The sequence below is a fragment of the Geotrypetes seraphini genome, chromosome 12, assembly GCF_902459505.1.
Source record: "Geotrypetes seraphini chromosome 12, aGeoSer1.1, whole genome shotgun sequence".
Lineage (NCBI taxonomy): Eukaryota > Metazoa > Chordata > Amphibia > Gymnophiona > Dermophiidae > Geotrypetes > Geotrypetes seraphini.
The window spans coordinates 1,525,044-1,539,820 of NC_047095.1; the positions used below are offsets into that span (position 1 = coordinate 1,525,044).

The window sequence follows — 14,777 nt, forward strand, 5'->3', positions numbered from 1 at the left end:
AACACCGACCCTGTATACAAATCAAGTACAGCATTAACACACATTAGTGGCAGAAATAAATCTGGCTGAGCTATACTTTGGCCTTCATCATTATAAAGTATATTACAACTGTAAGCCTTCAAATTTTGTCTCTCCAGCATTTTCTCCATCTCTCTAGATGTGCAAACTGATGCTGTTTGAGTGAAAAGGAGAGTTTATCCTACGTTATAACAAAAAGCTATTCATACTCAAGTATGATATTGTGCCATAGCAACAGTGGTGACTTTAGGTGGTGAAGATCTAAAGAAACTTTGCCCTTGTTTACTTTGGTGTTAGGAGAAAATTACCTCCTGCTTCTATCCCCCAGTTATGGCTAATGAAAGCACTCTTCCCTAATGCATTTTTGCCATAGAGCATGCACAGATCAATCAGAAGAGCCATCTTCCATACTGTGTCAACATGTTATAGGATTTTGTATTGAAAAAGAGAAATTCCACGTCCTGTTCATATCCAGCTGGAGCTGAAAATAGTATTGTAGCCCTCTAAGAGTAAAGTCTATGAAAAAGAAGGTTAGAGAGAGATAAATGTGCAGCAAAAGAGTATTAAAAACATCAGTTTCTTTACTGGAAAAGAAGAGCACATTTTTGTCCCTGTGGTCAAGTGTTGGGGATATAGAGTCTGACCATAACAATGGTTCTCCTTAAGATTCCCCACCCATGTCACGGGTGTTCTCCTGATATGCAGTCAGCCCCATACTCCTGTGGATTTACACTTCTGTGCTGATAGCCCTTGGGTTTGTAAAAGTCTCTCGAGCACCACCTTGCCAACTCACCGGGTGATTTTGGAGCACACCCATGGAGAGTGGCGTCCCCATGTCTTTATACCAGGTGGGTGTATAGGTGATCCTCTCTCCACCGTTGCGGACCATGTCGGTAGTGTGGATATAAAAGGGGGAATTGTAGGAAGCACAAGCCACCGGTGCTGGGCCACTCTGTCTGTCCATGTCATATGAGGCACAAGAGTTGCAGAGAGGGGGAAGGCCAGATTCCTCTTCCTCCTCCTCTTCTTCCCCATTTGTTTCATCTTTCTTGCAGCAGTAGTACTAACAGGAAAGAGAAGGACAGTTTGTGTTAGAGATGCTCCAGTGTAAGATCCTCCCTGAATGCCAGACCATTTGCCAAATTCTGCTGAACACCTACACAGCTTTGTTGAATGCCTCTGTGGAACCAACCCAAGAAGCACCACAGGTGTCTGAACAAATATTTATTTATGTTATTTATTTAAAAATGTATTACGTGTGCCATCCTCTAATTCTATGCGAGTTACATAATTACTTTCATAATTATTTATTATTTATTTATTAAAAAATTTATATACCGTATACAACTATGCAGTTTCCATATCACACTCCATGGCTTCTGAGGCCTTTTCCTTTATTTGGCTTTTGTGTTCTATGGCAAAGTGAAATTTCTACTGGTGGTGTGTTAAAATTGTATGTTTTTCTTTTACCCCCAGTTCCTCCATCTTGGAAGGTTTCCATATCAAATACATAAAATCTTGTTTCCCTATGATTATCACATATAACATAGACATGTCTAAATAACATCATTAATAGTCCCTGTTATAAACAGGGATAGAGCGCAAATTCAGAAATACAAGCAAGCTTTAAATCATACATTGCTGTCAAAAAAATTTCTTATTGGGCTGTTTTACCATTGGGCTCCTATGCTTTTATACCAGAAATCCAGTAGAACAAATAAATGAGAGTAGAGAATAGGGTTACCATATTTTTCTCTGGGAAACTAAGGACACATGACCCCACCACGTTCCCCTCTAGCCCCCCCATTCTGCCCCAGCCCCACCCATTTCTGCCTCTATCCCTGCCCAGTTCTGCCCCCAGCCCCACCCATTCTGCCTCAAGCGCCCCCCCTCCCCACAAAGCCTCCTTTTTTTTCCAGCCGCGCTCCAGCTGCCTTTGGAGGGCCTGAAAAACACCAGCACGCCAATGACAATAAGAGTGTGGACTCTGCACTTATTGTCATTGGCGTGCTGGTGTTTTCATTGAAGAAGTGGTTTTCTTTCCGGGCTGCAAGAATGTTTCATCTATGCTTCAGTGGCACTGTGGATATAATTTGAAGTTTGGAGGGCTTTTTTTTTACCAATGAAGTTGAACTGAGGTTTCTTCTCCACTTCTTCAAGATTGTTCTCTTTTGTGAGGGTTTTGGAGTGTGTGCTGTGGGGTTGAGCAGTGTCGGGGGATCCTCTTCATTTTCCATATAGGGCATAGTGGTTATGGTTTGAGTGGTTTTTGTGTCCTTTCCTTAGAAGTATTAGGTAGTTGAAATCACCCATTTTTATACTGTTTCCCAATTTGCCAGCTTTCCTGATCTGTGAAAACATTTCTTCATCTATCTGCCCAGTCTGCCCCCTATTTCTCACATCCCATCTGCTGCTCTCTTTCTCTGAGTGAAAGTTTTCTCGCATTGCATTCCATGTATGAATTTGTCATGATGGAGAAGGGACTGAGGCCCAAGGAATAGCTGCTAGCTCCTCTTACTGATAAATAATGCCTTCGTGTTCATGAAAAAATACAAATACCAGGAATTTCTATTCCATTTGCCCAAAGGCTTAGTTCGGATTACAAAAAAATCAACAGATACTAATAATCTTGGAAGAGTACATTAAATAAAAATAAAAAGCCAATTACATAAAATTATGCAAATCAAACCTTCAAAAAATGTCTTAACCCTCCCCCCCTTTTATGAAGCTGTGTTAGAGTTTTTTTATCGCAGGCCTTGGCAGTAAAAGCTCCGACACTCATGAGTGTTGGAGCCTTTATCGCCATGGTCGGTGATAAAAATCCATAACATGGTTTCATAAAAAGGGGGAGGGGGGTTAAGTTTTTAACAAAATTTTACAAATTTTAACAAAATTTTAACCAAGACAACGCACATCTAATTTCTACAAGGAGAGAATTTCAGTGTTTAACTGCTTGATAATGAAAACAGACCAAAAGATTGTCTATAATGAGTATGTTCTACAGAAGGAAAAAGTAGAAAGATTATTTCTAGTCCTTGAACATTTGTGTAAAAGCCCCTGTGGTAAATAACTGGGAACATTACCATAGACAATTCTAAAGACAGTAGAAAGAAGTTTAAACAAACAAAGTATCTGAATAGGAAGCCAATAAAGTTTAATCAAGAGAGGAGAAATATTTTCATAATGTTGCATACCAAACATTTTGTAATATTTTGAAGCCGATTAAGCCCCTCCTTTTATTAAACCGCTATAGCAGGCCATGGCGCTATTAGCTCCGATGCTCATAAGAATTCTATGAGCATCGGCACTAATACCACAGCAGCAGGCGATAAAAAAGCCTAACGTGGCTCCCCATGTTGAGACTACAAGTGGCAAAACTTTTGCCCTGAGATCCGTGCCACTTGTAGTCTCAGCATGAGGAGGGGAAAGCAATAGGATCCGTCAGAGCTAAATTGTCATAGAGGTCTGTCAGAGCCATAACCTATGCTGAGACTAAAAGTGGCACGAACCTCAGATTTTTAAGGACATGCGGGTTTAGATCCCCGAGGTCCGTAAGGTCCACATTTTACCCATTTTCCCGAGCAGCAGCCTTATGCATGAAAAAGCAGCATTGTAAATATTATACTGAGCTCTAAAAATCCAATACACTATCTCCTTGTATCTTTCCTCTTGTTTCCCTTCCCCCCATATCTAGGGTTACCATATGGCTCCAGGGAAAGAAGGACAGATTGAGACATTTGGGTTTTATTTCCACTGAAAGCAATGGAAGTAAAATCCGGATGTCTCAATCCATCCTCCTTTTTCTGAAGCCATATGGTAACCCTACCTCATGCCCTCTACTCTGGAGCCAGTATCTCTATCTTTCCCTCTCTTCCCACCCCCTACACCCATGGTCCTGTGTTCCTACCACTCTCTTACATCTAGTATCTTTCACCATCTTTCCTTCTCCCATACTCATTCTCTCTCTCCCCTTCCCCACAAGTCCATCATCTGCCCCCTCCCTCTCTTCCCACTCCTGGGTCCAGCACTTCTTTCTCCCCCCCACCCCCCAATATCCAGCAGAGCAGTACTTGCACCTCTTTCCCCTTTCCTTCTCTCTCCCCATAGTTCAATCCTCCTTTTAATTTGTTTTGAGCATTGCTCGTAGTAGCACTTAAACGATTTAGACAGGCTGCTTCAGGGCCTTGACCTTCTCTGTGATGCAGTCCACAAATGTAGAAAGAAAAAGTTAAATCAAAGGAGGCAGGATGCATCACAGCAGAGGCCGAGGCCTCATGGCAACCTGTCTGAACTGCTGTACTGTTGCTACTGGTGGCAATCAAGGGAGAAGGAGAGATATTGGAATGGTCCGGGACAGTGCCTAGAATGAGGTTCTGGGAGAAGCCCTGCAACAGGGCTGAGAGGAGAGGTCCTCTGTTTTCCTAAGCTGCTGTAATGTTTTCCTAAGCTCTCCTCTATGTGCTGTCAGTTTTTGTTTTGTGGAGGTTGTCCTTGCAACCTGCCCAAGCCTCTTAAACTGGATGCCTATAGATGTTAGTATAGCTCTTTTTTTTTTTTAAGTTCAATAAGTTTTTATTAAGGTTTTACAAAAGAACAGAAAGTAATAGAGCTGAACATCAGTCAAACATTGCATCGGTACATATACTAATACATAACAAATCCATAAAACAATGCCCCAAAACACGGGATCGATAATATGAGGGATTGTTATTTCCAGGAAGAGGGAGAAAAGAAAAAGGGGAATATAAGCAAATCAGTGTAACTTATACTTAAACTATGATGTAAAGTCTGTAACCAATCTGATGGCAAACCTATACCACAATAATGTACCAAAAACATTGAGAGAAGAAGATATAGAGGAATAATGAGTGTCGAAGATTAATATCAAGTACAGTCAAAGGACGTGTTGATGTAGTTTTATCATGAATCACAAGGGCTAAGTTGGAAAGCTAAATGGTGAATCAGCATATTGTAATAAAGGACCCCAAAGCCTTCTAAACTTATGCTTCATGCCTCATCTTTCCGCAGCTATTTTTTCATATTTAACTGTCAAACAAGTAGTGTTCCACCAGGTGTCATAGCAAACTCGCTCCAGATTCTTCCAGTTCGAAAGAATGATCTTGACAGCAATCAGGAGAAGCATATGAATGAGACAGTCTTCATCTTTGTGAAATACATCAGAGGAATTGACGCTTCCTAGGATAATAGAATTGTATGATAGTGGAATGGAGGTATGAAGTAACTTGTTAATATCGGCTATGACACTGGACCAGAATTGACGTAACAATGGACAGTCAAAAAGCATATGTTTAAGGGTGCCTTGAGAGGATTTGCAGGACCAGCATTTATCTGATTCTCCAGCTTTAAAACGAGCTAGTCGACTAGGAGTCCAATAGGCCCTATGGTTGAGAAATAAGGAAGTTTGGAGAAAGGAAGCAGATTTACAAATAGTATGAGTACGTGACCATAAATGTTCCCACTGTTTTTCAGCTAATGAAATTTGAAAATCTAATGACCATTTGTGTTCCGTTTCAAGGGGATGTTGAATTTTCTGTTGTCTTGCATATTTATACCATGTAGATGCTTCTTTTTTGAGGGTGGGAAAAGACGCACATAGCGAAAGCAGTGGTGGCACTGTATTGAGAAGTGATTGGAGTTTAAGATGAGACGCTATAGCTTGCTTGAGCTGTAGCCAGCGGTATTGTTGAGAACTATTTAAACCATAAGTAGCATTTAATTGGTCGAAAGAGATCCATTGATCCCCATCCCTTAACTGGCTTACTTGGTGTACTCCCGCAGACTGCCACATCTTCCAATCTACAATGTTTTTACCAATACGGATTGAACTATTGCGCCAAATGGGAGCAGATGTTGTGTCCAACCACTTAATATCAAGTGAGGATTCTAACCTTTTAAAGACCTGAATCATGGATAGCAGAATGTGATCCCTAATGACAGGAGTTGTAGGCGGCAACATGAAGGGAAGGAGCTGTAATCTGTAAGGAGAATATCTTTCTCTTTCAAATTCAAGCCAGCGATTGGTAGAAGTTGTGAAATCTTCAGAAAGCAGCCATCTAACACCTTGCCGAGACAAGAAGGCATGGTGATAATCCAAAAGATCGGGAAAATTCACACCCCCACTATTTCTTCCTTGTTTCAGTTTATGGAGAGCAATTCTGGATGTATTATTGTTCCACAAGAACTTGATTAGAATCGATTCCAAGTTTCTGTAGGTTGATAAGGGCAGAAGTGTAGGAAGCATGCTCAGAGTATACAATATTTTAGGCGTCAACACCATTTTAATCGATGCTAAACGACCCCACCATGAAAGATTCAATGGATTCCATTTAAGAATTTGGGACTTGATGGAATTCAGTAATTGAGAAGTACAATTCTCAATGGTGGAGTCTAGTGATTTGCCAAACGGGATGCCTAGGTATGTTAATGATGAGTCAGACCAACGAAAACCATATTGAGCAATTAAATGTTGATGGGCATGGGAGTTTAGGGGCATAAGTTCCGTTTTACTATTGTTAAGTTTGTATCCAGAAATCTTGGAGAAGTCCTCAATGAGAGTGAGCAGTGCAGGAATGGACTCAGGAGATAAATACAGGAGAACATCGTCAGCGTATGCTGAAAACTTTACTTCAGAGTCACCACAGCGTACCCCACAGATACGGTCATTATTTCTGATAGAATGTAAAAAGGGCTCTAATGCTAGATTAAAAAGCAGGGGCGAGAGAGGACACCCTTGTCTCGTACCTCTAGTAGGTTTAAATTGAGCAGATGGATAACCATTGATGCGTACGTTTGTTGTGGGTGCTGAATAAAGAACCTTGATCATTTGAATGGAAGAATCATCAAATCCGAACCACCGAAGAGCCATGAACAGATAATCCCATTCCACTCTATCAAACGCCTTTTCAGCATCCAAAGCTAATGCAATTAGTGGAGAATTTTGTGTATTAGCATGAAGTATGACATTCGCAAACATGCGTGAGTTGTCACTGGAGAGTCTATTCAACATGAAGCCATTTTGGTCAGCACCAATTAATTTGGGAAGAAGAGATTGTAGACGAGTTGCAATGATTTTAGCGTAGATTTTTGCATCAACATTGATTAAAGCTAACGGTCGGTAGTTGGCCACATGAAGGTGATCTTTGCCAGGTTTGGGCAAAACAGTAATGCTTGCTTCAGTGAAGGTACCTCTCACGTCACCGGTGCGTATAAAATAATCAAAGAGGTTAACTAAATGAGGTGCAAGTTCCTGTTGAAAAGCAGCATAAAATTCAGAAGTGAAGCCATCTGGACCAGGAGCTTTCCTTTTTGCCATGTGCTTTAAAACCAAGCCAATATCTGATTCTGATATGCTCATGGATAAGACCGAATTATCCTCAGGCGTTAGAGTAGGATGAGGTGTATTTGTTAATATCTTCGAAGTGTCGGGATTAATGATTTCCGATGTATACAGACTTTCATAAAATTGACTAAATGTTCTTGAAATCAGAAGAGGATCCACTGTGATGGACCCATCCTCCCTATTGATGGCGGATATGGTTAATCGTTCTTCCTGTATTTTCAAGTATTGAGCCAATGCTCTGCCAGCTTTGTTTGAAGTACAATGATAATTAGCTTTTTGCATGAAAAGAGCATTCCCAGCTTTTTTGCTTAGTAGTAAATTATAGCAAAGTCTCTCATGATGTAACAACTTCAAGGTTTTCATATCCGACGGATTAGCTTGGTGATTCCTTTCCAGTTCTTTAATGGAGTTTACATGAGCTAAGAGTTGTTTAGTGAGCAGTTTAGATTGACGAGCCTGATAGGCTATAATGGTGCCTCTGAGCGTGGCCTTGAAAGCATCCCATAAAATCGGCCAGCTAACATCGACAGCAGTATTGAATTTGAAGTATTCCGATATCGCAGCTCTAATAGATTTCATGAAATCGTCATCAAGTAATAAAGCATTATTAAACCGCCATGTTTTCCCTTTTTTTGAGAGAGAGTCGCTGTCAATAACCAATTCAATAGCTGCATGGTCCGAGACTGACAACTCATTAATAGAGGCATGTGATACTGAGTTCAAAAGATTGTTACTAAGTAAAAAATAATCCAGTCTCGAGTATGAATTGTGAGGAGCAGAATAGAAAGTGTATTGCCTGTCTTCACCATTCAAGAGCCGCCACGGGTCAACTAATTTTAATTGTGTGATTAAATTATGAAGACTATGCCAAGACCTGGTAGGTTTGTGAGTGGCAGTTGATTTCCTGTCAATTGCCGGATCCAGAATTAAATTAAAATCGCCAGTTAATATGTGATGTTGGGAGTTATCTTCAAGCAGTGAGGCCAAAAGACTGTCAAAAAATTCTGGTTTATCTTGATTTGGCGCATATATGTTCAACAGGGAAATCTCTTTCTGATGGATAAGGAGTTTAGCAAGAATCCATCGCCCTTCAGTATCTGTAGTGTATGATAATATTTTAATGTGATCACATTTTCTAACCAACAAGGCCGTACCGTTCTTTTTATGGTCAGCAGGTGAAGCAATAACGGGTAACGACCAGTTGGTCCTCAGTTTAGCTGATTCAACGATATTTAAATGAGTTTCTTGAAGACAAACAATATCTGGGGACTTTTTGGAAACATAGTCTAATATTTTTTTCCGTTTGATAGGATTATTAAATCCTTTGACATTTAAGGACAATAATTTTACCATTCTAAGATATAAAGGTGATTGACCATGGAAACATCCATTATATTACATATATCAACATGTGAGTGGTATGAAGTGGTACAGTATACAAGACTGAAACTCAGAAATTTGGAATACAGACGTACATATAAGCTGCCATGTCCTGAGAAGGACAAATGACAACTATACCCCATGGGAAGAGGGAGCATAAGGGAAGGGTAATCAGTGCAACGACAATAACAATACAATATCCTTTTGAAATGTAACCATTAAGCCCAATATAAACAATGTTTGAACAGTGAGATAAAAGAAAAGAACATGCAAGACTAGTCGTAGTAATATTCAAGTAACCATGAATATGAACAACATATGAGGAATGATGATAATGTCAAGCATGAAAAACATTAAACCAACATATGCATAATAAATAGCAATATGACGGATAAATTGCTTGCCATAACAGTGGAAATCTAACACAGCAGTAAACAATATAGTCTTGCTTATTATAACGTCAGAGGTGACCCTTCAAATGTGAGACACCCATAAAGAGCCTATCAAGAATATTAATGAGGTAGCAACACACAGCAAGATGGCACATAATACTTGGTCAAGTGAGATGAGAATGTCTGAGTAAACTAAAAGCATAGTATGAACATAGTTAGAAAATACAGATACATGTAAGTACATCTATTCCATGTGTCTAATTGAGAGACATAAGTAAGTGGTAGCTGAAGCGGACAAATATAGAACAGTCAGAGTAACAACCCTGCTAAGTGAATAGCAAAATATGCAGCATTTAGTAGTCAGATATAAGTAGTTTGTGCCTTAAACTATCAAGGGTGAGAAGACTACACCTAAATGAGAAAAACATAAACTGAAATTAATGATAAGGCAATAAAAATAAATAAATAAATAAATAAAAATAAAAAAAAAAAATAAAAAAAAAAAATAAAAAAAAAAATAAGGCAATGAAGAAAACCAAGCAGCAATAAACACTTAGAAAATTCATGGAGTTAATAGGTATAAGAGAATTCATATTACAGTACAATACATGAAGTTCAAAAACATATACCTTAAAATCACTGACTGACAAAATAAATATTAAATATGAAATCCATTATTGATAGTACACAACCTATGCAGGAATGAATAATACGTTAGTGTATAAGGTAAAGAAAATAAGGGAAGGTGAGACAGCAAATCTAGGTAAATTTATCATGAGGATAGTTCACTCAGGCTTTGAAAATTTATGAGGACATATAAAATGCGATAATAATTCATATTGTGTAGAACAAAACAAGCGCACTATGGTAAACGCAGTGAAACATAAATATAGACAAAGACAAATGTACTGGAAAATGAATAAGACAGCTGGAAATTTAATTTTGTCAGTTAATGGTGAGCAAGGTGATAAGGAGAGATGAGAATAAATAAAAGACACCACTTTAGAAAAAGATATCAAGGAAAAGGAAGTGAAGGATAATTCAATAGGATGAACCATACAATTCATTGATAATAATACAGAGGGGACATACCAGTGCAATTTATGAAATGTATGCTTGTATAATGAGAGGGAATAATTAATAACAGGCTAAAACATGTGACGAGCTAAAATACATTAATAATTCATGGAGGGTAAACTTAATTAATCATACAGTGCTAAATTCATTAAAGTTAATGAGAACCAAGTATAGTAAATATATTATAATAAAAACAAAACATCAAGCATTTGCAGTAGTGAGGAACAACAGAATTGATTGCGCTGCAGGGATGAATAATTAATGAGGCTTCGAGAATTGAAAAGGAGACGGAAAGTAAAGACAACTAGAAAATAATACAAACAGGGCATACCAGTGTAGTTTATGAAATGTGTGCTTGTATAGTTAAAGGGAATAATTAATAACAGGCTAAAACATGTGGCAATCTAAAATACATTAATAATTCATAGAATAAAATTGATTAGTCAAACGGTGTTAATTTCATAAAAGTTAAAGGAGGAGAGAAGATGATGGAATCATTTCATGAGTATAGAGAATATATTATATTAAAAACAAAACATTGAGCATTTGCAGTAGTGAGGAAGAACAGAATTGATTGTGCTGCAGGGATGAATAATTAATGAGGCTTCGAGAAATGAAAAGGAAACGGAAAGTAAAGACAACTTAACTAGCATGAGTATTAATCGAAAACATGAAGGTGTACAATAATTAAAGAGAAAAAAAAAAAAGAACAAAAAAGGGTCGAGAATGTAAGAGATGGGTAAGAAAAACAGATAATCAAACGTCTGTAAAGTTGTTGGTGAAAGGCAAACGTCCACGTGGATGTAGTATCATGGCCACCATGCTGTGCACGAACCCCAGCAGTTTGCAGAAAAGGCTCCAACGACGAACCCAGAGGACAGAGGCTGCTTAAACTCTGTCAATAGTGGTCGGGCTGAGTTCCTCCAGGTAATCCGATAGTAGCTGTGGGTCAGTAAAGTTTTTGGTCTGGTTGTTGATCGTGACCCGCATCGTGGCAGGGAACAGCAAACCGAATTGAGCCTTGAGCTCTCTGAGCCTCGGACGGTAGGTGAGGAGCTGCTTCCTTCTCTGCGCTGCATTTTTGGTAAGATCAGGAACAAATAAAATTGTGTGGGTATCCAGCTTGAGAGGAGATTTCACCTTAGCACGCTGCATAACAGCAGAAAGTTGAGTGTAGCGGAGAAACTTTACAATGATGGCTCTTGGATACCTGGCGTTCGTGGGGCGAAACGAGGGGACCCTGTGTGCCCTTTCCAATTCGAAATCGCGTGAAAATTGTAAATCCAGGATATCAGGGATTAGCTTTTCCATAAAAGATAATATGTCCGCTCCTTCTTTGCCTTCAGGGATCCCAAGTACACGTAGGTTATTTCTACGTGATCTAAGCTGAAGGTCTTCGAGATCATTTTCAAGCTGTGGCATTTTTTTCAGTTGCACTTGCAGGCTTTTAATGGTTGCTTGAGAAGATGTTTGCACTGCTTCAACATTATCCAGCCTAGAAGACAGTTGTGCCAAGTCCTGTTTCAGCTCAGATAGGTCTTGTTTTATTTCAGAGGTGTCTTCCTTCGTTTCATTGACAATTTCTTTTATGGCACGCAGCTCCGTGAGGAGCGCATGGTTTGATTCAGGATCCGATTTGTCTTCAGTTGCTTTTTGAGGCGTTGTAGGTTCAGGTTTGTGTCGTTTGCCTACCTTAGAAGTAGCCATCATAAGAGGTGAAAGCAGAGGGCTAAAGATATTGAAAATCCACAAAGGATAAATATGATTATATTTCGATTATTTTCCTTGTATTGTCAGAGCTCACTGATCACGCTGCCATCTCCTATCGCGCCCTCTAGCGCCCCCGATGTTAGTATAGCTCTAACACAGGCCTGCATAACTCAAAAATGATCCGGGGCTGAAATGAAGTAGGAAAATGTAGCGAGGGCCGCAGGTAGTGGAAATGGCTCAAGGCATCCAGAAGTGCGCAGATGTTGCCATGATGACATCATGCACATACGTGACATCATCTCGTCGACATTTGCGCATGTGCAGAGGCCTTCCATACAGGCCCTGAGACACCAGTAGGGGGTGCCAGCAGGGAAGAGGATGGGAGAGAAGGAGAGGCACTGGGAGTGGCTGATTGCCTACAGCAATGTTTCTCAACTACTTCAAGCTAAGTACCCCCAACCACAGACCTCCCAAGCTCCGCCCTAAACCCACCCAAGCTCTGTCCCAGATCCTGCCCCCTTTACTAATTGTAATGCAATTTTTTCTTTTCATTTTTCATATATACACAGCAGATATAAATTCTCAAAACTGACACATTTTGATCACTAAATTGAAATTAAAATCATTTTTCCTACCTTTGTTGTCTGGTGATTTAATTAGTTTCTGGTTGGACTTCCTTCTGACTGAGCATCCAACATCTCTTTCACAATCCAGCCTCAACCCCTTTGGGTCCAGGTCTCTATCTCTTTTCCCTCTGCTTACCCTCCCCAGATCCAGTGTCAATTCTCCTTTGTACCTATCACCACCTTAGTTCCAGGTCTCCCTCTATTATGATCTTCCATCTCTCTGTTCTTCCTCAGGGTCTCTCCCCCTCTGTCTCTTTTGTCTGCATCTGCACCTCCCATATTCCAGCATCTGCCTCCTGTCTTTCCCCTTTGGTCAAGGTCTCTCTCTTTGTCTTTCTTCTGTGAGGAGATCATGTTGATCTTGAACACTGAATAATTCTTCTACATTCTCCAAATCACAGTACTGTAGTCTGGCCCAGCAGACTGCTTTGGCACTTTTACATGGGTAATAGTAAATTCATTATGCATCAGTTTTCCACAGAGAATGCCACAAGTCTCTATTTCTTGTGCTGTGTTTACATCTGCCAGCAGCAGAAACTTGTGAGACAGATCCCTTGGCAATACTACACTTCGGAGCCCTTCGACCATCTGATTCTGCATGGCACTTAAAGTGGCTGCCAGGCTTTAAAGCTCTGTTTACTGGAGGAGACTGTCCAGCATACATAGTTCCATCACTCTTAAGGATCTGATCGAAGATTACATTAGACAAGGTGGTATTTTTAGGAATGGAAAAACAGGACATGTTTTCCTCAATCTGCTCAGATGCCTTCAAATGCTCTTTAATGTTTATCTGATCTCAGGCTAAATCTTGCCTCCTGAGCTGATCTTCAAAATACCAGTCGACTCCACCTAAGTGCACGTCGGATAAGTGCACGCTCTGGTTATCTGCACCCTACCACCACGGTCCTAGTTTTTTTTACATTAAAGTCAATAGACGTTAACTCCGGATATTTGCACTTCTGATAAGCACACAATCCACTTATGTGCACTGATGTCATAGGTCCCACCTCTATTCTTTCACATTACATTCACTCCGGTTAAATGCAATCACGGGTCCTCTGTATTTATTGCACCGCATTTACTATCCCCCCCTCTCCCCCGGAATGTCACAGCATAGCAAGCCATCATAGGCAGCAAGTAGACGGGAGGCCTACACCAGCACGCCGAACACTCACCAGCACTGCTTGCTGTTGCCACCATCACCCCAGGTAGCTGCCGATACTGGCTAAATGACCGCCTGACTAAAAAGTGCTATTAAGCGCACATCCGTTTAAGTGCACATGGCAGTTCAGTCCGGAGGCCTTGCACTTAAGCAGAGTCGACTGCAGTTAAACTGTTGCTGCCGTATCTGTATAGTTTGCTTCTTTTCCTCTTCAATCATTTGCTGCGGCTCAAATTTCTTTAGGTATTCAGTCTGCAGTTTGTTCCTGCCTTGGATGTGTTCCTGGTATTCCATTCCATAATTCTTTAAAAGAGTTTTCTTTAACTCATCTGTTTGGGGAAAGGCTACATCCTTCAATTTCTTCATAATATCTTTTTTCTCTGGTACAGTACACTCGATGGTATAGTACAGTCTCTTTGATTAGGGAGCTTTTCTACAAACAAGTTATAAACTTGTTATTAAGAACAAATGCATTTTTCCAGGTTTCCCTCCTCTAAATGTACAGCTGCCATCCGTTCCATCTCTACCCCAGATCAGAAGTAGCGGTGTGGAGTAATGTCCTCGATTGTGACATTGCAGCCAAGTTTACTTAAAGCATGCACCCGCTCTTCAGGACTCAAGGACATATCTGTATGGTCAGGCATTGATGCCAGTTTCTTCAGTGAGCCAAAAAAAAAAAAAAAAAAAAAGGCTGCTCCATATCGTCTTCTTTCTGCAAATTTTCATATTCACATCATCTTCCCAATCCTTCTAGCCTTGGAAGTATTATTTTCTGGATTTTCCCTTTCTTGTCAAGAGCCTGCTGCGAAGCACAGGATCCTGCCCGCGACCGCAGAATGGCTTTACCTCGAGCAGTTTCTAGGCAAACCGGAACACTTCTCCTGCACCCGGGCCTTCCTGCTTCAGTGACAAGAAAAAGGAAATGTATATTTTCACAGCTCGCCTTCCCTCAACACCCCTTCCCCCTTCTCACGCTGAGGTCTATTGTTGAGGCGCGCGCGAGTGATGCTTCCAGCTGGTGGTTCCTGTCAGTGTGAGAAGCTGGCATGGTA

The 14,777-nt window shown here is 40.3% G+C and overlaps 1 protein-coding gene across 4 annotated transcripts in view; it reads right to left on the minus strand.

Moving 5' to 3' along the window:
- Window positions 1–478: 478 nt before the first annotated feature.
- The window catches only part of FAM163A (family with sequence similarity 163 member A), a 55,981-nt gene continuing 41,682 nt past the window's right edge, over window positions 479–14,777 (minus strand). For all 4 annotated transcript variants that reach the window (XM_033915280.1, XM_033915281.1, XM_033915278.1 and 1 more), the window contains one exon: window positions 479–1,081. In XM_033915280.1, coding sequence (XP_033771171.1) covers window positions 746–1,081 — 336 coding nt within the window. In that variant the 3' untranslated portion in view covers window positions 479–745. The remainder of the gene's footprint in view (window positions 1,082–14,777) is intronic.